This window comes from Oncorhynchus gorbuscha, unplaced genomic scaffold (genome assembly GCF_021184085.1).
Source record: "Oncorhynchus gorbuscha isolate QuinsamMale2020 ecotype Even-year unplaced genomic scaffold, OgorEven_v1.0 Un_scaffold_794, whole genome shotgun sequence".
In the NCBI taxonomy this organism is placed as follows: domain Eukaryota; kingdom Metazoa; phylum Chordata; class Actinopteri; order Salmoniformes; family Salmonidae; genus Oncorhynchus; species Oncorhynchus gorbuscha.
The window spans coordinates 35,001-57,550 of NW_025745813.1; the positions used below are offsets into that span (position 1 = coordinate 35,001).

Here is a 22,550-nt window from a genome sequence, read left to right on the forward strand (position 1 = left end):
AGGAAGGATCGTGTTTAAAAGGAGGGGTGAGACTTTGTCCCTCTACTCTTCCGTCAGGGTTCCGCTGATGTCCTCTGGAGGCGGGGTGGACGAGAACAGAGGCTCCTCCTCTTCTGGAACGTTGTTTGTGTTCTCAGAATTCCCACCATTCCCTTCATTATCCCCAGCTCTGCTCCTCCGGCTCCCGGTCCGACTGAGGCTGACATTCCCAACGCTCCCCACGCGACGAGGACTGCTGCTGAAAGATGACTCCCCTCCTCCTCGCCTGGGAAGGACGGGAATGTCGGGGAAATAATGGAATTAGAGGCAGAGGGAAGAGGCAGAATAGAAGGCCGTATTGGAGGAAGAGAAGAAAAAGTTAGAATTTGGAGAGGGAAGAAGAAGAGATGCCAGAACCAGACAGAGAGGAAATGAGTTAAGTTAGAGGTATAGTTGGTTTCCAGAGCCATGTAAGAAACATAGGTGTCTGGATGGTTAGACCTTAAACACTGTTGGAAGAAGAACTGGAAGAAAAGGCTGCTATAGAAGAGGAGGGGTTAGAGGTGAAGACAGAGGATGAATGAGAGACCAAGGGTTAGCAAAAGGCTGAGGAGTTTAAGTTGAGGAAGAGATTGAGGAAGAGTTTGAGGAAGAATTTAAGGTAGATTTTGAGGAAGAGTTTAAGGAAGAGTTTGAGGAAGGATTTAAGGAAGAATTTGAGGAAGAGTTTGAGGAAGGCTTTAAGGAAGAATTTGAGGAAGAGTTTGAGGAAGGCTTTAAGGAAGAGTTTGAGGAAGAGTTTGAGGAAGAATTTGAGGAAGAGTTTGAGGAAGATTTTGAGGAAGAGTTTGAGGAAGAGTTTAAGGAAGAATTTGAGGAAGAGTTTGAGGAAGAGTTTGAGGAAGAATTTAAGGAAGATTTTGAGGAAGAGTTTAAGGAAGAATTTGAGGAAGAGTTTAAGGCAGGCTTTAAGGAAGAATTTGAGGAAGAGTTTAAGGAAGATTTTGAGGAAGAGTTTGAGAAAGTGTCATCAGAAAAACTTAGTTGAATTAGCTGCAGAGTTGCTGTAGATTCCCAAGTCAAGTAATGATGTGAGTATTAAGTTGATTGCCGAAGTAAAGATGACTCAGCGAGAGGCAGACAGAGAAGCGTTTGAGGGCAAGTTAATATCTAAAGGACAGGTTTGAAGAGGTGTCAGAGACAGAAGAGGAAGAGAAAGAACATCAACATCATAAACGGTCTTGTTTTGGCTGGTCTTCAGTCAGGTGCAGAGTTATATTGTCTACTATATACAGGCCAGGTGTAGTGTTGTATTGTCTACTATATACAGGTCAGGTGTAGTGTTATATTGTCTACTATATACAGGCCAGGTGTAGTGTTGTATTGTCTACTATATACAGGCCAGGTGTAGTGTTATATTGTCTACTATATACAGGCCAGGTGTAGTGTTATATTGTCTACTATATACAGGTCAGGTGTAGTGTGTTGTATTTAATTGACAACGTTCTTATCCCTTGCTAGCTAGCTAACTACTGCTAACTTACACGTTGAACCCACCGCTTGCGTCGTGTGCCACGAGCGTTGCAAAATAAATGTACACATACATGTTATTCAATCATTTAATCCAAACTGCTTGCGAGCGTCAACTAGCGTCTGCGTAGTGCCAACTAGCGTCTACGTAGTGTCAACTAGCGTCAACTAGAGTCTGCGTAGCGTCAACTAGCGTCTGCGTAGCGCCAACTAGCATCTGCGTAGTGTCAACCAGCGTCAACTAGCATCAACTAGCGTCTGCGTAGTGTCGACTAGCGTCTGCGTAGCGCCAACTAGCGTCTGCGTAGTGTCAACTAGCATCAACTAGCGTCTGCGTAGCGCCAACTAGCGTCTGTGTAGTGTCAACTAGCATCAACTAGCGTCTGCGTAGCACCAACTAGCGTCTGTGTAGTGTCGACTAGTGTCTGCGTAGCGTCAACTAGCGTCAACTAGCATCAACTAGCGTCTGCGTAGCGTCAACTAGCATCAACTAGCATCTGCGTAGCACCAACTAGCGCCTGCGTAGCACCAACTAGCGTCTGTGTAGCGTCAACTAGCGTCTGCTTGGTGTCAACTAGCGTCTGCGTAGCACCAACTAGCGTCTGCGTAGCGTCAACTAGCGTCTGCTTGGTGTCAACTAGCGTCTGCGTAGCGTCAACTAGCGTCTGCTTGGTGTCAACTAGCGTCTGCGTAGTGCCAACTAGCGTCTGCGTAGCATCAACTAGCGTCTGCATAGCGTCAACTAGAGTCTGCGTAGCGTCAACTAGATTCTGCGTAGCGTCAACTAGCGTCTGCGTAGTGTCAACTAGAGTCTGCGTAGCGTCAACTAGCGTCTGCTTGGTGTCAACTAGCGTCTGCGTAGTGTCAACTAGCGTCTGTGTGGCGTCAACTAGCGTCTGCTTGGTGTCAACTAGCGTCTGCGTAGCGCCAACTAGCGTCTGCGTAGCGTCAACTAGCGTCTGCTTGGTGTCAACTAGAGTCTGCGTAGCGTCAACTAGCGTCTGCGTAGCGTCAACTAGAGTCTGCGTAGCGCCAACTAGAGTCTGCGTAGCGTCAACTAGCGTCTGCGTAGCATCAACTAGCGTCTGCGTAGCACCAACTAGCGTCTGTGTAGCGTCAACTAGCGTCTGCTTGGTGTCAACTAGCGTCTGCGTAGTGCCAACTAGCGTCTGCGTAGCATCAACTAGCGTCTGCGTAGCGTCAACTAGCGTCTGCGTAGCGTCAACTAGCGTCTGCGTAGCGCCAACTAGCGTCTGCGTAGTGTCAACTAGCGTCTGTGTAGCGTCAACTAGCGTCTGCTTGGTGTCAACTAGCGTCTGCGTAGTGTCAACTAGCGTCTGTGTAGCGTCAACTAGCGTCTGCTTGGTGTCAACTAGCGTCTGCGTAGCGCCAACTAGCGTCTGCGTAGCGTCAACTAGCGTCTGCTTGGTGTCAACTAGAGTCTGCGTAGCGTCAACTAGCATCTGCGTAGCGTCAACTAGCGTCTGCATAGCCAGGCACTAATAGAACTTGGTTCTATTTTTGACGCTTAAAGCGCTGCAAGTCCCGCCTCTCCCATCTCCTCATTGGTTTTTAGCAGCATATACCCACGTGGGTGATTGAAAGATGAACCTGAGGTCCACACTCCAGTCCAGTTGGTGGTGGTAATGCACCTTAAAGTTGGTTGCCAACCACCATATAAAGTCCAGAAGAAGAAGAAGACGGAAGGAGGAGAGATTCTGGCTTGAAACGAACTCGGTTTACCCTTTTATCTGTGGCTTAATAGTCAGAGTAGAGGACCTTGTACATTTCAGGTAAAATAACAACCCAATGTTTATATCCCAGGACAAATTAGCTCGCAACAACAAGCTAGCTAAATTGCCAATGAATGTTTCATGCGTTTCGACCTGTCTCCAAATGAATGTAGTTGGTTCAGAGTGTGTTTTGATATTTCAACCTGCGTGTCCTGGCCACGTCAGGTGTGGATAGACAAAACAAAAAAACATGCACACGATAGCGCACGTGCGCGCCCGGTCTCGTCAGCATGTTACAGTCACGTCCAACTGTGCAGCCAGATTAACAGCAACAGATTAACAGCAACAGTAGCTGCATTTGTTTTAAGATGTTTACATTTATTTGTATACATCCATAACAACGAGCTAATGAGACAGGAATTCACCTGGCATAGAACATGTGCTCTCTCATCAGGACACTGTTGTTCAGAGGAGCTAGCTAACAACACCGCTAACACAATCACTTCAAATTGAACGAGCTGCATTTCTACTATGGCTGTAACCCTGTAAAACAACTTCACAGCACCTACCTGGTGTAAAAACATCATCTCGAGGTGGACTTCAGTGTGATGTCTGCATAGTGTTGTATTTAGCCAGGCGGAATAACCTGTGTGTACCTGAGTTTGCTCTTTAGGGCCGACACCTCCCTGCTGATGGCGTCGTTGGCCTCGGAGGCTTCGTCCAGTTCTCTCTGTAACTTCCTGCGTCCCGCGGCAACCCGTTGAGACTCCTCCTCCGCCTCCTCCAGCTGACGCTTCAGCTGCTTCACACGCACGTTAGCCTTCTCCGCCTAGTCACACACACACACACACACACACACACACACACACACACACACACACACACACACACACACACACACACACACACACACACACACACACACACACACACACACACACACACACACACACACACACACACACACACACAGGGAAGGAAGCCAAAAAGCAAACTCAAAAATATGTTTTAAAATTGAAGGATATGTGTTGGAATGTGTGTGTGTATATACAGTGCCTTGCGAAAGTATTCGGCCCCCTTGAACTTTGCGACCTTTTGCCACATTTCAGGCTTCAAACATAAAGATATAAAACTGTATTTTTTTGTGAAGAATCAACAACAAGTGGGATACAATCATGAAGTGGAACGACATTTATTGGATATTTCAAACTTTTTTAACAAATCAAAAACTGAAAAATTGGGCGTGCAAAATTATTCAGCCCCTTTACTTTCAGTGCAGCAAACTCTCTCCAGAAGTTCAGTGAGGATCTCTGAATGATCCAATGTTGACCTAAATGACTAATGATGATAAATACAATCCACCTGTGTGTAATCAAGTCTCCGTATAAATGCACCTGCACTGTGAAAGTCTCAGAGGTCCGTTAAAAGTGCAGAGAGCATCATGAAGAACAAGGAACACACCAGGCAGGTCCGAGATACTGTTGTGAAGAAGTTTAAAGCCGGATTTGGATACAAAAAGATTTCCCAAGCTTTAAACATCCCAAGGAGCACTGTGCAAGCGATAATATTGAAATGGAAGGAGTATCAGACCACTGCAAATCTACCAAGACCTGGCCGTCCCTCTAAACTTTCAGCTCATACAAGGAGAAGACTGATCAGAAATGCAGCCAAGAGGCCCATGATCACTCTGGATGAACTGCAGAGATCTACAGCTGAGGTGGGAGACTCTGTCCATAGGACAACAATCAGTCGTATATTGCACAAATCTGGCCTTTATGGAAGAGTGGCAAGAAGAAAGCCATTTCTTAAATATATCCATAAAAAGTGTTGTTTAAAGTTTGCCACAAGCCACCTGGGAGACACACCAAACATGTGGAAGAAGGTGCTCTGGTCAGATAAAACCAAAATTGAACTTTTTGGCAACAATGCAAAACGTTATGTTTGGCATAAAAGCAACACAGCTCATCACCCTGAACACACCATCCCCACTGTCAAACATGGTGGTGGCAGTATCATGGTTTGAGCCTGCTTTTCTTCAGCAGGGACAGGGAAGATGGTTAAAATTGATGGGAAGATGGATGGAGCCAAATACAGGACCATTCTGGAAGAAAACCTGATGGAGTCTGCAAAAGACCTGAGACTGGGACTGAGATTTGTCTTCCAACAAGACAATGATCCAAAACATAAAGCAAAATCTACAATGGAATGGTTCAAAAATAAACATATCCAGGTGTTAGAATGGCCAAGTCAAAGTCCAGACCTGAATCCAATCGAGAATCTGTGGAAAGAACTGAAAACTGCTGTTCACAAATGCTCTCCATCCAACCTCACTGAGCTCGAGCTGTTTTGCAAGGAGGAATGGGAAAAAATGTCAGTCTCTCGATGTGCAAAACTGATAGAGACATACCCCAAGCGACTTGCAGCTTTAATCGCAGCAAAAGGTGGCGCTACAAAGTATTAACTTAAGGGGGCTGAATAATTTTGCACGCCCAATGTTTCAGTTTTTGATTTGTTAAAAAAGTTTGAAATATCCAATAAATGTCGTTCCACTTCATGATTGTGTCCCACTTGTTGTTGATTCTTCACAAAAAAATACAGTTTTATATCTTTCTGTTTGAAGCCTGAAATGTGGCAAAAGGTCGCAAAGTTCAAGGGGGCCGAATACTTTCGCAAGGCACTGTATATATATATATATATATATATATATATATATATATATATATATATATATGTGTGTGTGTGTGTGTACCTGGTCCTTGTACTGCTCTGCCTGTTTCCTGTCTTCCTCCATCTGGATGGTCAGATCCTTCAGTTTCTTCTCTTTCTGACGCGTTGCTTTAGCGCTGGTCTGTCTCTCTCTGGACACACACACACACACACACACACACACACACACACACACACACACACACACACACACACACACACACACACACACACACACACACACACACACACACACACACACACACACACAGAATGAGAAACACACACACACACACACACACACACACGAACCAGAACCTTACAGCTGTCTCTCTCTGGACACACACCAAGCCAGAACTTTACAGCTGATATATATTTTATTTAACCTTTCTTTAGGCAGGGAGTCCCATTGATGTCCTCTACCAACAATCTGAATTGTCAGAAAGGTACCAATGCATCCAACTGTAATGATGACTGCACTATCCATTCCATCACTACAGTATTACTATTGGGTTTATACACTCACCGGACAGTTTATTAGGTACACCCATCTAGTACCTGGTCCAGTTTATTAGGTACACCCATCTAGCTCAGTTGGTAGAGCATGGCGCTTGTAACGCCAGGGTAGTGGGTTCGATCCCCGGGACCACCCATACGTAGAATGTATGCACACATGACTGTAAGTCGCTTTGGATAAAAGCGTCTGCTAAATGGCATATATTATTATTATTATTATTTAGTACCAGGTCCAGTTTATTAGGTACACCCATCTAGTACCAGGTCCAGTTTAGTAGGTACACCCATCTAGTACCAGGTCCAGTTTATTAGGTACACCCATCTAGTACCAGGTCCAGTTTATTAGGTACACCCATCTAGTACCCGGACAGTTTATTAGGTACACTTACATAGTACCAGGTCCAGTTTATTAGGTACACCTTCAGTTTATTAGGTATACCCATCTTCCTTTGCCTCCAGAACAGCTTGAATTCTTCGGGGCATTCTACAAGGTGTCGAAAAACGTTTCACAGGGATGTTGACATCACACAAGTACATGGTTGGACCTTCCTTTGCCTCCAGAACAGCTTGAATTCTTCGGGGCATTCTACAAGTTGTCGAAAAACGTTTCTGCAGATTGGACGGCGGTACGCTCATACTGGGAACAGTCAGTTACATCTCATCGCAAAGATATTCTATTGGGTTGAGGTCTGGGGACTGACCTAGGGACTGACCTGGGGACTGATCTGGGGACTGGTCTGGGGACTGATCTGGTGACTGACCTGGGGTCTGATCTGGGGATTCATCTGGGGACTGGTCTGGGGATTCATCTGGGGACTGATCTGGGGACTGACCTGGGGACTGATCTGGGGATTCATCTGGGGACTGGTCTGGGGATTCATCTGGGGACTGATCTGGGGACTGGTCTGGGGACTGACCTGGGGACTGATCTGGCCACTCAAGTAAACTGAACTCGCTGTCATTTTCCAGGCGATGTTTTCCCACTTCTCTATTGTAGTGGATCACGTGTCCACTGGAGCCGCTTCTTCCTGTTTGTAGCAGATGGGAGGGGAACCCGGTGTGGTAGTCTGCTGCAACAGCCCATCCGTGACAGAGATCGATGAGATGTGCATTCGTGAGATGCCGTTATGCACACCACTGTTGTACAGCGCCGGGATTTGCCTGTTTGTGTCCCGTCTGTTGGATTGCACGATTGTTGCCGTTTTCCTTCGACCCCTCGACCTCGCTCGAAGTCGCTTAGGTCACTGGTTTTACCCATTCTAAAGTTCAATCGAACAGTAACTGAATGCCTTGATGCCTGTCTGCCTCTTTTATATAGCAAGCCACGGCCACGCGGCCTTCTGTAGGAAGGATACGTTTTTGGTGTACCTAATAAACTGTCCAGAGAGTGTATATTTACCTACCTTGCCTGTTGCATTGAGATCAAGTTCTTTATGTAGTTCATCATGACCATGTGAGTAAGAACTACATTTCCCATCATCCTCCCCTGACCCCACCTGAGCTGTTCCTGTCTCCTCCTCTCCTCTCCTCCCCCTCTCCTGTCCTTACCTGTTCTCCAGCTCCAGCTGCTCGTCCAGCTGGTGTAGTTTGGCCTCCAGGGCGGCGATGGAGGATTTGAACTTTGACCTTCCCTGACCCTCCATCTCCTGTAGCTTGAGCTTCAGATCCTTGTTCTGCCTCTCGAGCTGCTGTCTGGCGCCCTCACTGCTCTGGGAGGAACTACGCTCAGCCTGCAGCTCACTGCTCAACTGATCCACCTAGGGGGAAGGGATAGAGAGACGCACACATCATCACTTTAGAGAGGGGGTCATGGGAGGAAGAGGTTAAGACCAGGGGGAAGAGATAGGAGATGCCCTCTGGTCTGACAATAAAGGGAAGAGGTAGGGAGACAGTAAAGGGAAGAGGTAGGGAGACAGTAAAGGGAAGAGGTAGGGAGACACTAAAGGGAAGAGGTATGGAGACAGTAAAGGGAGACAGTATAGGGAAGAGGTAGGGAGACAGTAAAGGGAGACAGTATAGGGAAGAGGTAGGGAGACAGTAAAGGGAAGAGGTAGGGAGACAGTAAAGGTAAGAGGTATGGAGACAGTAAAGGGAAGAGGTATGGAGACAGTAAAGGGAGACAGTATAGGGAAGAGGTAGGAAGACAGTAAAGGGAAGAGGTAGGGAGACAGTAAAGGTAAGAGGTATGGAGACAGTATAGGGAAGAGGTATGGAGACAGTAAAGGGAGACAGTATAGGGAAGAGGTAGGGAGACAGTAAAGGGAAGAGGTAGGGAGACAGTAAAGGGAAGAGGTAGGGAGACAGTAAAGGGAAGAGTATAGGGTAAAGGAGACAGTATAGGGAAGAGGTAGGGAGACAGTAAAGGAAAGAGGTAGGGAGACAGTAAAGGGAAGAGGTATGGAGACAGTAAAGGGAAGAGGTATGGAGACAGTAAAGGGAGACAGTAAAGGGAAGAGGTAGGGAGACAGTAAAGGGAAGAGGTCGGGAGACAGTAAAGGGAAGAGGTATGGAGACAGTAAAGGGAGACAGTATAGGGAAGAGGTAGGGAGACAGTAAAGGGAGACAGTATAGGGAAGAGGTAAGGAGACAGTAAAGGGAGACAGTATAGGGAAGAGGTAGGGAGACAGTAAAGGGAGACAGTATAGGGAAGAGGTAAGGAGACAGTAAAGGGAAGAGGTCGGGAGACAGTAAAGGTAAGAGGTATGGAGACAGTAAAGGGAAGAGGTAGGGAGACAGTAAAGGGAAGAGGTAGGGAGACAGTAAAGGGAGACAGTATAGGGAAGAGGTATGGAGACAGTAAAGGGAAGAGGTAGGGAGACAGTAAAGGGAAGAGGTAGGGAGACATTATAGGGAAGAGGTATGGAGACAGTAAAGGGAAGAGGTAGGGAGACAGTAAAGGGAAGAGGTAGGGAGACAGTAAAGGGAGACAGTATAGGGAAGAGGTAGGGAGACAGTAAAGGGAGACAGTATAGGGAAGAGGTAGGGAGACAGTAAAGGTAAGAGGTAGGGAGACAGTACAGGGAAGAGGTAGGGAGACAGTACAGGGAAGAGGTAGGGAGACAGTACAGGGAAGAGGTAGGGAGACAGTACAGGTAAGAGGTAGGGAGACAGTACAGGGAAGAGGTAGGGAGACAGTACAGGTAAGAGGTAGGGAGACAGTAAAGGTAAGAGGTAGGGAGACAGTAAAGTTAAGAAGTACGGAGACAGTAAAGGGAAGAGGTATGGAGACAGTAAAGGGAGACAGTAAAGGGAAGAGGTAGGGAGACAGTAAAGGGAAGAGGTCGGGAGACAGTAAAGGGAAGAGGTATGGAGACAGTAAAGGGAGACAGTATAGGGAAGAGGTAGGGAGACAGTAAAGGGAGACAGTATAGGGAAGAGGTAAGGAGACAGTAAAGGGAGACAGTATAGGGAAGAGGTAGGGAGACAGTAAAGGGAGACAGTATAGGGAAGAGGTAAGGAGACAGTAAAGGGAAGAGGTCGGGAGACAGTAAAGGGAAGAGGTAGGGAGACAGTAAAGGGAGACAGTATAGGGAAGAGGTAGGGAGACAGTAAAGGGAAGAGGTAGGGAGACAGTAAAGGGAAGAGGTATGGAGACAGTAAAGGGAAGAGGTATGGAGACAGTAAAGGGAGACAGTAAAGGGAAGAGGTAGGGAGACAGTAAAGGGAAGAGGTCGGGAGACAGTAAAGGGAAGAGGTATGGAGACAGTAAAGGGAGACAGTATAGGGAAGAGGTAGGGAGACAGTAAAGGGAGACAGTATAGGGAAGAGGTAAGGAGACAGTAAAGGGAGACAGTATAGGGAAGAGGTAGGGAGACAGTAAAGGGAGACAGTATAGGGAAGAGGTAAGGAGACAGTAAAGGGAAGAGGTCGGGAGACAGTAAAGGTAAGAGGTATGGAGACAGTAAAGGGAAGAGGTAGGGAGACAGTAAAGGGAAGAGGTAGGGAGACAGTAAAGGGAGACAGTATAGGGAAGAGGTATGGAGACAGTAAAGGGAAGAGGTAGGGAGACAGTAAAGGGAAGAGGTAGGGAGACATTATAGGGAAGAGGTATGGAGACAGTAAAGGGAAGAGGTAGGGAGACAGTAAAGGGAAGAGGTAGGGAGACAGTAAAGGGAGACAGTATAGGGAAGAGGTAGGGAGACAGTACAGGGAAGAGGTAGGGAGACAGTAAAGGTAAGAGGTAGGGAGACAGTACAGGGAAGAGGTAGGGAGACAGTACAGGGAAGAGGTAGGGAGACAGTACAGGGAAGAGGTAGGGAGACAGTACAGGGAAGAGGTAGGGAGACAGTACAGGGAAGAGGTAGGGAGACAGTAAAGGTAAGAGGTAGGGAGACAGTAAAGGTAAGAGGTAGGGAGACAGTACAGGTAAGAGGTAGGGAGACAGTACAGGGAAGAGGTAGGGAGACAGTACAGGTAAGAGGTAGGGAGACAGTAAAGGTAAGAGGTAGGGAGACAGTAAAGGTAAGAAGTACGGAGACAGTAAAGGGAAGAGGTATGGAGACAGTAAAGGGAGACAGTAAAGGGAAGAGGTAGGGAGACAGTAAAGGGAAGAGGTAGGGAGACAGTAAAGGGAAGAGGTAGGGAGACAGTAAAGGGAAGAGGTATGGAGACAGTAAAGGGAGACAGTATAGGGAAGAGGTAGGGAGACAGTAAAGGGAAGAGGTAGGGAGACAGTAAAGGGAAGAGGTATGGAGACAGTAAAGGGAAGAGGTATGGAGACAGTAAAGGGAGACAGTAAAGGGAAGAGGTAGGGAGACAGTAAAGGGAAGAGGTCGGGAGACAGTAAAGGGAAGAGGTATGGAGACAGTAAAGGGAGACAGTATAGGGAAGAGGTAGGGAGACAGTAAAGGGAGACAGTATAGGGAAGAGGTAAGGAGACAGTAGAGGGAAGAGGTAGGGAGACAGTAAAGGTAAGAGGTATGGAGACAGTAAAGGGAAGAGGTAGGGAGACAGTAAAGGGAAGAGTTAGGGAGACAGTACAGGGAAGAGGTAGGGAGACAGTACAGGGAAGAGGTAGGGAGACAGTAAAGGTAAGAGGTAGGGAGACAGTAAAGGTAAGAGGTAGGGAGACAGTAGAGGGAAGAGGTAGGGAGACAGTACAGGGAAGAGGTAGGGAGACAGTACAGGTAAGAGGTAGGGAGACAGTAAAGGTAAGAGGTACGGAGACAGTAAAGGGAAGAGGTAGGGAGACAGTAAAGGGAAGAGGTAGGGAGACAGTAAAGGGAGACCGTGAAGGGAAGAGGTAGGGAGACAGTAAAGGGAGACAGTAACAGTAAAGGGAAGAGGTATGGAGACAGTAAAGGGAAGAGGTAGGGAGACAGTAAAGGGAAGAGGTAGGGAGACAGTAAAGGGAAGAGGTAGGGAGGCAGTACAGGTAAGAGGTAGGGAGACAGTACAGGTAAGAGGTAGGGAGACAGTAAAGGGAAGAGGTAGGGAGACAGTAAAGGGAGACCGTGAAGGGAAGAGGTAGGGAGACAGTAAAGGGAGACAGTAAATGGAAGAGGTATGGAGACAGTAAAGGGAAGAGGTAGGGAGACAGTAAAGGGAAGAGGTAGGGAGACAGTAAAGGGAAGAGGTCGGGAGACAGTAAAGGGAAGAGGTATGGAGACAGTAAAGGGAAGAGGTAGGGAGACAGTAAAGGGAAGAGGTATGGAGACAGTACAGGGAAGAGGTATGGAGACAGTAAGGGAAGAGGTAGGGAGACAGTAAAGGGAAGAGGTAGGGAGACAGTAAAGGGAAGAGGTATGGAGACAGTAAAGGGAAGAGGTATGGAGACAGTACAGGGAAGAGGTATGGAGACAGTACAGGGAAGAGGTAGGGAGACAGTAAAGGGAAGAGGTAGGGAGACAGTAAAGGGAAGAGGTAGGGAGACAGTAAAGGGAAGAGGTATGGAGACAGTAAAGGGAGACAGTATAGGGAAGAGGTATGGAGACAGTAAAGAGAAGAGGTATGGAGACAGTAAAGGGAAGAGGTAGGGAGACAGTAAAGGGAAGAGGTCGGGAGACAGTAAAGGGAAGAGGTAGGGATACAGTAAAGGGAAGAGGTAGGGAAGTCACTGAGTGTCTCTTGGTCTGCTCCTCCTCCCTTCACACTACCTAGTGCATACTCCCCTCCCCGTAAACCCTACCTAAAGCACACTCCCCTCCCACCTACACACTACCCAGTGTATACTCCCCCCCTCTCCTACCTGTTGCTGTGTCTTCCGGAGGCGGTCGTGGAGGTTCTCCATGTTGGCCTGCTCCTCCTCCAGCTCTTCCTCTAGCTGGCTGATCTTAGCCTCCAGACGACGCTTCTCATCGGACATCATAGACCTGAGAAGAGGAGGAGAGAGGAAGAGGAGAGGAGGAGGATGGAGGATAGGAGGAGGAGGAGAAGAAGAGGAGGAGGAGCAGATGAGCAGAGACAGTATAAATGTCAATAGTCTGCACTGAATTGAATGGGAGAAACTAATGAGTTAAAGGTAAGGTTTAAGTGTTAAGTTTGGGTTAAGGGAAGAGGTTTAAGGCTTAAGTTTGGGTTAAGGGTTAAGTTTAAGGGTTACGTTTTTGGTTAAGGGTTAGGTTTAACCTGTTACTCCTACCCCCTACTTTTTCGAACATTCTGTTAAAAATCGCGCAACATTTCAGCACCCTGCTACTCATGCCAGGAATATAGTATATGCATATGATTAGTATGTGTGGATAGAAAACACTCAGATGTTTATAAAACTGGTTAAATCACGGCTGTGACTATAACAGAACGTGCGTTTCATCGAAAAGTGCAGGAAAATCTGATCACTGAAAATGGAAAAATATATCCATGCGCCACTTCAACCGATTGATAAAGGTGAACCACATTAAATGGGGCCGAGGTTGAATACCTACAGCTTCCACACGATGTCAACAGTCTTGTCATTTGCCTAGGCTTCGTTTCTTGGTCAAACGAACAAGAGACAGCCCATTTCTTCAGGTCTCCGACCGGATATTTTGGTTGAGATTTACCCGGACATTATTTCCAGACGTACAGCTATAGAATATACATCGCCTCGTGATCAATTTGATCGCTTATTAACGTTTACTAATACCTAAAGTTGCATTACAAAAGTATTTCGAAGTGTTTTGTGAAAGTTTATCGTCAACTTTTTTAATTTTCAAAAATGACGTTACGTTATAAAACGCTATTTTTTCGTTGATCACACAGTCTTCATAGATCGATATCTAGGCATCTATCTAGATATCTATATGGACCGATTTAATCGGAAAAAAAGACCCAATAGTGTTTATGGGACATCTAGGAGTGCCAACAAAGAAGATGGTCAAAGGTAATGAATGTTTTATATTTTATTTGTGCGTTTTGTGTAGCACCGACTATGCTAATTATTTTGTTTACGTCCCCTGCGGGTCTTTTGGGGTGTTACATGCTATCAGATAATAGCTTCCCATGCTTTCACCGAAAAGCATTTTAAAAATCTGACTTGTTGCCTGGATTCACAACGAGTGTAGCTTTAATTCAATACCCTGCATCTGTATTTTAATGAACGTTTGAGTTTTAACGAGTGCTATTAGCATTTAGCGTAGCGCATTTGCATTTCCAGATGTCTAGATGGGACGCCTGCGTGTCAGGTAGGAGCAAGAGGTTAAGGGTTAAGTTTGGGTTAAGGGTTAGGTCTAGGCATTAGGGTTAAGGTTAGTTTTAGGGTATGGTTAAGTTTGGGTTAAGGGTTAGGTTTAAGGGTTAAGTTTGGGTTAAGAGTTAGGTCTAGGCATCAGGGTTAAGGTTAGTTTTAGGGTATGGTTAAGTTTGGGTTAAGGGTTAGGTTTAAGGGTTAAGTTTGGGTTAAGAGTTAGGTCTAGGCATCAGGGTTAAGGTTAGTTTTAGGGTATGGTTAAGTTTGGGTTAAGGGTTAGGTTTAAGGGTTAAGTTTGCGTTAAGGGTTAGGTTTAGGTTTAAGGGTTAAGTTTGGGTTTAAGGGTTAAGTTTGGGTTAAGGGTTAAGTTTGGGTTAAGGGTTAGGTTAATGTTTAAGAATTAAGTTTGGATTAAGGGTTAGGTTTAAGGGTTAAGTTGGGTTAAGGGTTAGGTTTAAGGGTTTGGTTTGGGTTAAGGTTAGGTTTAGGCATAAGGGTTAAGGTTAGTTTTAGGGTAGGGTTAGGTTTAAGGGTTAAGTTGGGTTAAGGGTTAGGTTTAAGGGTTAAGTTTGGGTTAAGTTTAGGTTTCAGGGTTAAGTTTGGGTTAAGGGTTAAGGTTAGTTTTAGGGTAGGGTTAAGTTTGGGTTAAGGGTTAGGTTTAAGGGTTAAGTTTGGGTTAAGTTTAGGTTTCAGGGTTAAGTTTGGGTTAAGGGTTAAGGTTAGTTTTAGGGTAGGGTTAAGTTTGGGATAAGGGCTAGGTTTAAGGGTTTAGTTTGGGTTAAGGTTAGGTTTAGGCATAAGGGTTAAGGTTAGTTTTAGGGTATGGTTAGGTTAGTTTTAGGGTAGGGTTAGGTTTGGGTTAAGGGTTAAGGTTAGTTTTAGGGTATGGTTAGGTTTGGATTAAGGGTTAGGTTAGTTTTAGGGTAGGGTTAGGTTTGGGTTAAGGGTTAAGGTTAGTTTTAGGGTATGGTTAGGTTTAGGGTTAAGGGTTAAGGTTAGTTTTAGGGTAGGGTTAAGTTTGGGTTAAGGGTTAGGTTTAAGGGTTAAGTTTGGGTTAAGTTTAGGTTTCAGGGTTAAGTTTGGGTTAAGGGTTAAGGTTAGTTTTAGGGTAGGGTTAAGTTTGGGATAAGGGCTAGGTTTAAGGGTTTAGTTTGGGTTAAGGTTAGGTTTAGGCATAAGGGTTAAGGTTAGTTTTAGGGTAGGGTTAGGTTAGTTTTAGGGTATGGTTAGGTTTGGGTTAAGGTTAGTTTTAGGGTATGGTTAGGTTTGGGTTAAGGGTTAGGTTTAAGGGTTTAGTTTGGGTTAAGGGTTAGGTTTAGGCATAAGGGTTAGGTTAGTTTTAGGGTATGGTTAGGTTTGGGTTAAGGGTTAGGTTAGTTTTAGGGTATGGTTAGGTTTGGGTTAAGGGTTAGGTTAGTTTTAGGGTATGGTTAAGTTTGGGTCAAGGGTTAGGTTAGTTTTAGGGTATAGTTAGGTTTAGGTTAAGGTTAGTTTTAGGGTATCGTTAGGTTTGGGTTAAGGGTTAAGGTTAGTTTTAGGGTAGGGTTAGGTTTGGGTTAAGCGTTAGGTTGGGTTAAGGGTTAAGGGTTAGGTTTAGGTTAGTTTTAGGGTATGGTTAGGTTTGGGTTAAGGGTTAGGTTAGGTTTGGGTTAAGGGTTAAAGGTTAGGTTTGGGTTAAGGGTTAAGGGTTAGGTTTGGGTTAAGGGTTAGGTTAGTTTTAGGGTATGGTTAGGTTTGGGTTAAGGGTTAGGTTTAAGGGTTAAGTTTGGGTTAAGGGTTAGGTTTAGGTTTAAGTTTGGGTTAAGGGTTAGGTTTAAGGGTTAAGTTTGGGTTAAGGGTTAGGTTTAAGGGTTAAGTTTGGGTTAAGGGTTACGTTTGGGTTAAGGGTTAGGTTTAGGCATAAGGGTTAGGTTAGTTTTAGGGTATGGTTAGGTTTGGGTTAAGGTTAGTTTTAGGGTATGGTTAGGTTTGGGTTAAGGGCTAGGTTTAAGGGTTTAGTTTGGGTTAAGGGTTAGGTTTAGGCAAAAGGGTTAGGTTAGTTTTAGGGTATGGTTAGGTTTGGGTTAAGGTTAGTTTTAGGGTATGGTTAAGTTTGGGTCAAGGGTTAGGTTAGTTTTAGGGTATGGTTAGGTTTGGGTTAAGGGTTAAGGTTAGTTTTAGGGTATGGTTAAGTTTGGGTCAAGGGTTAGGTTAGTTTTAGGGTATGGTTAGGTTTGGGTTAAGGGTTAAGGTTAGTTTTAGGGTATGGTTAGGTTTGGGTTAAGGGTTAGGTTAGTTTTAGGGCATGGTTAAGTTTGGGTCAAGGGTTAGGTTAGTTTTAGGGTATGGTTAGGTTTGGGTTAAGGTTAGTTTTAGGGTATCGTTAGGTTTAACCTCCCCACGTCTACCTTTGACTCTTTCCTCTCTGCCTCCTTCTTTCCACTCCTCTCCTCTTTTGACCTCACCCTCTCACCTTCCCCCCCTACTCACAAGGCAGGCAATACGCTCGACCTCATCTTTACTAGATGCTGTTCTTCCACTAACCTCACTGCAACTCCCCTCCAAGTCTCCGACCACTGCCTTGTATCCTTTTCCCTCTCGCTCTCATCCAACACCTCCCACACTGCCCCTACTCGGATGGTATCGCGCCGTCCCAACCTTCGCTCTCTCTCCCCCGCTACTCTCTCCTCTTCCATCCTATCATCTCTTCCCTCCGCTCAAACCTTCTCCCACCTATCTCCTGATTCTGCCTCCTCAACCCTCCTCTCCTCCCTCTCTGCTTCCCTTGACTCTCTATGTCCCCTATCCTCCAGGCCGGCTCGGTCCTCCCCTCCCGCTCCGTGGCTCGATGACTCATTGCGAGCTCACAGAACAGGGCTCCGGGCAGCCGAGCGGAAATGGAGGAAAACTCGCCTCCCTGCGGACCTGGCATCCTTTCACTCCCTCCTCTCTACATTTTCCTCCTCTGTCTCTGCTGCTAAAGCCACTTTCTACCACGCTAAATTCCAAGCATCTGCCTCTAACCCTAGGAAGCTCTTTGCCACCTTCTCCTCCCTCCTGAATCCTCCGCCCCCCCCCCCTCCTCCCTCTCTGCAGATGACTTCGTCAACCATTTTGAAAAGAAGGTCGACGACATCCGATCCTCGTTTGCTAAGTCAAACGACACCGCTGGTTCTGCTCACACTGCCCTACCCTGTGCTCTGACCTCTTTCTCCCCTCTCTCTCCAGATGAAATCTCGCGTCTTGTGACGGCCGGCCGCCCAACAACCTGCCCGCTTGACCCTATCCCCTCCTCTCTTCTCCAGACCATTTCCAGAGACCTTCTCACCTCGCTCATCAACTCATCCCTGACCGTTGGCTACGTCCCTTCCGTCTTCAAGAGAGCGAGAGTTGCACCCCTTCTGAAAAAACCTACACTCGATCCCTCCGATGTCAACAATTACAGACCAGTATCCCTTCTTTCTTTTCTCTCCAAAACTCTTGAACGTGCCGTCCTTGGCCAGCTCTCCCGCTATCTCTCTCTGAATGACCTTCTTGATCCAAATCAGTCAGGTTTCAAGACTAGTCATTCAACTGAGACTGCTCTCCTCTGTATCACGGAGGCGCTCCGCACTGCTAAAGCTAACTCTCTCTCCTCTGCTCTCATCCTTCTAGATCTATCGGCTGCCTTCGATACTGTGAACCATCAGATCCTCCTCTCCACCCTCTCCGAGTTGGGCATCTCCGGCGCGGCCCATGCTTGGATTGCGTCCTACCTGACAGGTCGCTCCTACCAGGTGGCGTGGCGAGAATCTGTCTCCTCACCACGCGCTCTCACCACTGGTGTCCCCCAGGGCTCTGTTCTTGGCCCTCTCCTATTCTCGCTATACACCAAGTCACTTGGCTCTGTCATAACCTCACATGGTCTCTCTTATCATTGCTATGCAGACGACACACAATTAATCTTCTCCTTTCCCCCTTCTGATGACCAGGTGGCGAATCGCATCTCTGCATGTCTGGCAGACATATCAGTGTGGATGACGGATCACCACCTCAAGCTGAACCTCGGCAAGACGGAGCTGCTCTTCCTCCCGGGGAAGGACTGCCCGTTCCATGATCTCGCCATCACGGTCGACAACTCCATTGTGTCCTCCTCCCAGAGCGCCAAGAACCTTGGCGTGATCCTGGACAACACCCTGTCGTTCTCAACTAACATCAAGGCGGTGGCCCGTTCCTGTAGGTTCATGCTCTACAACATCCGCAGAGTACGACCCTGCCTCACACAGGAAGCGGCGCAGGTCCTAATCCAGGCACTTGTCATCTCCCGTCTGGATTACTGCAACTCGCTGTTGGCTGGCCTCCCTGCCTGTGCCATTAAACCCCTTCAACTCATTCAGAACGCCGCAGCCCGTCTGGTGTTCAACCTTCCCAAGTTCTCTCACGTCACCCCGCTCCTCCGTTCTCTCCACTGGCTTCCAGTTGAAGCTCGCATCCGCTACAAGACCATGGTGCTTGCCTACGGAGCTGTGAGGGGAACGGCACCTCAGTACCTCCAGGCTCTGATCAGGCCCTACACCCAAACAAGGGCACTGCGTTCATCCACCTCTGGCCTGCTCGCCTCCCTACCACTGAGGAAGTACAGCTCCCGCTCAGCCCAGTCAAAACTGTTCGCTGCCCTGGCCCCCCAATGGTGGAACAAACTCCCTCACGACGCCAGGACAGCGGAGTCAATCACCACCTTCCGGAGACACCTGAAACCCCACCTCTTTAAGGAATACCTAGGATAGGTTAAGTAATCCCTCTCACCCCACCCCCCCTAAGTTTTAGATGCACTATTGTTAAGTGACTGTCCCACTGGATGTCATAAGGTGAATGCACCAATTTGTAAGTCGCTCTGGATAAGAGCGTCTGCTAAATGACTTAAATGTATGTATGTAAATGTAATGGTTTGGGTTAAGGGTTAAGGTTAGTTTTAGGGTAGGGTTAGGTTTGGGTTAATCGTTAAGGGTTAGGTTGGGTTAAGGGTTAAGGGTTAGGTTTAGGTTAGTTTTAGGGTATGGTTAGGTTTGGGTTAAGGGTTAGGTTAGGTTTGGGTTAAGGGTTAAGGGTTAAAGGTTAGGTTTGGGTTAAGGGTTAGGTTTGGGTTAAGGGTTAGGTTAGTTTTAGGGTATGGTTAGGTTTGGGTTAGGGGTTAGGTTTGGGTTAAGGGTTAAGGGTTAAAGGTTAGGTTTGGGTTCAGGGTTAAGGGTTAGGTTTGGGTTAAGGGTTAAGGGTTAAGGGTTACGTGTTACAGTACTGAGGATGTTGTCACATGTCCAGATGTTCTACATCAATACAGATGAAGGAACAGAGATGAGGCCTGTGTCCCATATTACATCCTATTCCCTTTATAGTGCACTACTTTAGACCACGGACCAATGGCCTATAGGGTGGCATTTGGGACACAGTCTAGGGGACCTTTTAAAAGTAGCCTACACACTCACTTTCCAGAGTTGCTGGCCAGATCCTCAGACATCTCATCTCTCTCTGTCTCGGCCTGTTTACGAGCCCTCTCTGCCGCAGCCAAGTCCTACAGGGGGACAAAGAGTGAAGAGATGGAGGAGGAGAGAGGGGGGGCATGTTAGGAGACAAGAACAGGAGAGAGTCAGAGTGAAGAGATGGAGGAGGAGAGAGGGGGGGCATGTTAGGAGACAAGAACAGGAGAGAGGGGGCATGTTAGGAGACAAGAACAGGAGAGAGGGGGGCATGTTAGGAGACAAGAACAGGAGAGAGGGGGGGCATGTTAGGAGACAAGAACAGGAGAGGGGGGGGGCATGTTAGGAGATAAGAACAGGAGAGAGGCAGAGTGAAGAGATGGAGGAGGAGAGGGGGGGGGGCATGTTAGGAGACAAGAACAGGAGAGGGGGGGGGGGCATGTTAGGAGACAAGAACAGGAGAGAGGCAGAGTGAAGAGATGGAGGAGGAGAGGGGGGGGGCATGTTAGGAGACAAGAACAGGAGAGGGGGGGGGCATGTTAGGAGACAAGAACAGGAGAGAGGCAGAGGAAGAGATGGAGGAGAGAGGGGGGGGGCATGTTAGGAGACAAGAACAGGAGAGAGGGGGGCATGTTAGGAGACAAGAACAGGAGAGAGGCAGAGTGAAGAGATGGAGGAGGAGAGAGGGGGGCATGTTAGGAGACAAGAACAGGAGAGGGGGGGGCATGTTAGGAGACAAGAACAGGAGAGAGGGGGGGGCATGTTAGGAGACAAGAACAGGAGAGAGGGGGGCATGGGGGAACAGGAGAGGGGGGGCATGTTAGGAGACAAGAACAGGAGAGGGGGGGGCATGTTAGGAGACAAGAACAGGAGAGAGGGGGGCATGTTAGGAGACAAGAACAGGAGAGAGGGGGGGCATGTTAGGAGACAAGAACAGGAGAGAGGGGGGCATGTTAGGAGACAAGAACAGGAGAGAGTCAGGTGAAGAGATGGAGGAGGAGAGAGGGGGGCATGTTAGGAGACAAGAACAGGAGAGAGGCAGAGTGAAGAGATGGAGGAGGAGAGAGGGGGGCATGTTAGGAGACAAGAACAGGAGAGAGGGGGGGGCATGTTAGGAGACAAGAACAGGAGAGAGGGGGGCATGTTAGGAGACAAGAACAGGAGAGAGGGGGCATGTTAGGAGAGAACAGGAGAGAGGGGGCATGTTAGGAGACAAGAACAGGAGAGAGGGGGGGCATGTTAGGAGATAAGAACAGGAGAGAGGGGGGCATGTTAGGAGACAAGAACAGGAGAGAGGGGGGCATGTTAGGAGACAAGAACAGGAGAGAGGGGGGGCATGTTAGGAGACAAGAACAGGAGAGAATGTTAGGAGACAAGAACAGGAGAGAGGGGGGCATGTTAGAGACAAGAACAGGAGGGGGGGGGGGCATGTTAGGAGACAAGAACAGGAGAGAGGGGGGGCATGTTAGGAGACAAGAACAGGAGAGAGGGGGACAAGAACAGGAGGAGAACAGGAAGAGGGGGGGCATGTTAGGAGACAAGAACAGGAGAGAGGCAGAGTGAAGAGATGGAGGAGGAGAGAGGGGGGCATGTTAGGAGACAAGAACAGGAGAGAGGGGGGCATGTTAGGAGACAAGAACAGGAGAGAGGGGGGGCATGTTAGGAGATAAGAACAGGAGAGAGGGGGCATGTTAGGAGACAAGAACAGGAGAGAGGGGGGGCATGTTAGGAGACAAGAACAGGAGAGAGGGGGGGGGGCATGTTAGGAGACAAGAACAGGAGAGAGGGGGCAGTTAGGAGACAAGAACAGGAGAGAGGGGGGGCATGTTAGGAGACAAGAACAGGAGAGAGGGGGGGCATGTTAGGAGACAAGAACAGGAGAGAGGGGGGGCATGTTAGGAGACAAGAACAGGAGAGAGGGGGGCATGTTAGGAGATAAGAACAGGAGAGAGGGGGCATGTTAGGAGACAAGAACAGGAGAGAGGGGGGCATGTTAGGAGACAAGAACAGGAGAGAGGGGGGCATGTTAGGAGACAAGAACAGGAGAGAGAGGGGCATGTTAGGAGACAAGAACAGGAGAGAGGGGGGCATGTTAGGAGACAAGAACAGGAGAGAGGGGGGCATGTTAGGAGACAAGAACAGGAGAGAGGGGGAGTGAAGAGATGGAGGAGGAGAGAAGGGGGGAGGATGTTAGGAGACAAGAACAGGAGAGAGGGGGCATGTTAGGAGACAAGAACAGGAGAGAGGGGGGGGCATGTTAGGAGACAAGAACAGGAGAGAGGAACAGGAGAGAGATGTTAGGAGACAAGAACAGGAGAGAGGGGGGCATGTTAGGAGACAAGAACAGGAGAGAGGGGGGCATGTTAGGAGACAAGAACAGGAGAGAGGGGGGCATGTTAGGAGACAAGAACAGGAGAGAGGGGGGCATGTTAGGAGACAAGAACAGGAGAGAGGGGGGCATGTTAGGAGACAAGAACAGGAGAGAGGGGGGCATGTTAGGAGACAAGAACAGGAGAGAGGGGGGCATGTTAGGAGACAAGAACAGGAGAGAGGGGGGGGCATGTTAGGAGACAAGAACAGGAGAGAGGGAGGAAGAGATGGAGGAGGAGAGAGGGGGGGGCATGTTAGGAGACAAGAACAGGAGAGAGGGGGGCATGTTAGGAGACAAGAACAGGAGAGAGGGGGGCATGTTAGGAGACAAGAACAGGAGGGGGGGGCATGTTAGGAGACAAGAACAGGAGAGAGGGGGGGGCATGTTAGGAGACAAGAACAGGAGAGAGGGGGGCATGTTAGGAGACAAGAACAGGAGAGAGGGGGGGGCATGTTAGGAGACAAGAACAGGAGAGAGGGGGGGGGGGCAGTTAGGAGACAAGAACAGGAGAGAGGGGGGGGGCATGTTAGGAGACAAGAACAGGAGAGAGGGGGGCATGTTAGGAGACAAGAACAGGAGAGAGGGGGGCATGTTAGGAGACAAGAACAGGAGAGATGGGGAGAGGGGGGCATGTTAGGAGACAAGAACAGGAGAGAGGGGGGGCATGTTAGGAGACA

At 47.9% G+C, this 22,550-nt stretch overlaps 1 protein-coding gene across 1 annotated transcript in view; it reads right to left on the reverse strand.

Annotated features, from left to right (window-relative positions):
* Positions 1-22,550, reverse strand: part of LOC124020271 (myosin-11-like) — a 125,859-nt gene that overhangs the window by 224 nt on the left and 103,085 nt on the right. The window contains 6 exon segments of the mRNA XM_046335616.1: positions 1-265; positions 3,899-4,071; positions 5,992-6,100; positions 8,013-8,221; positions 12,652-12,775; positions 19,512-19,597. The exon segment at positions 1-265 is cut by the window's left edge and continues 224 nt beyond it. Of these exon segments, the coding sequence (XP_046191572.1) occupies positions 43-265; positions 3,899-4,071; positions 5,992-6,100; positions 8,013-8,221; positions 12,652-12,775; positions 19,512-19,597 (924 nt within the window). The 3' untranslated portion in view covers positions 1-42.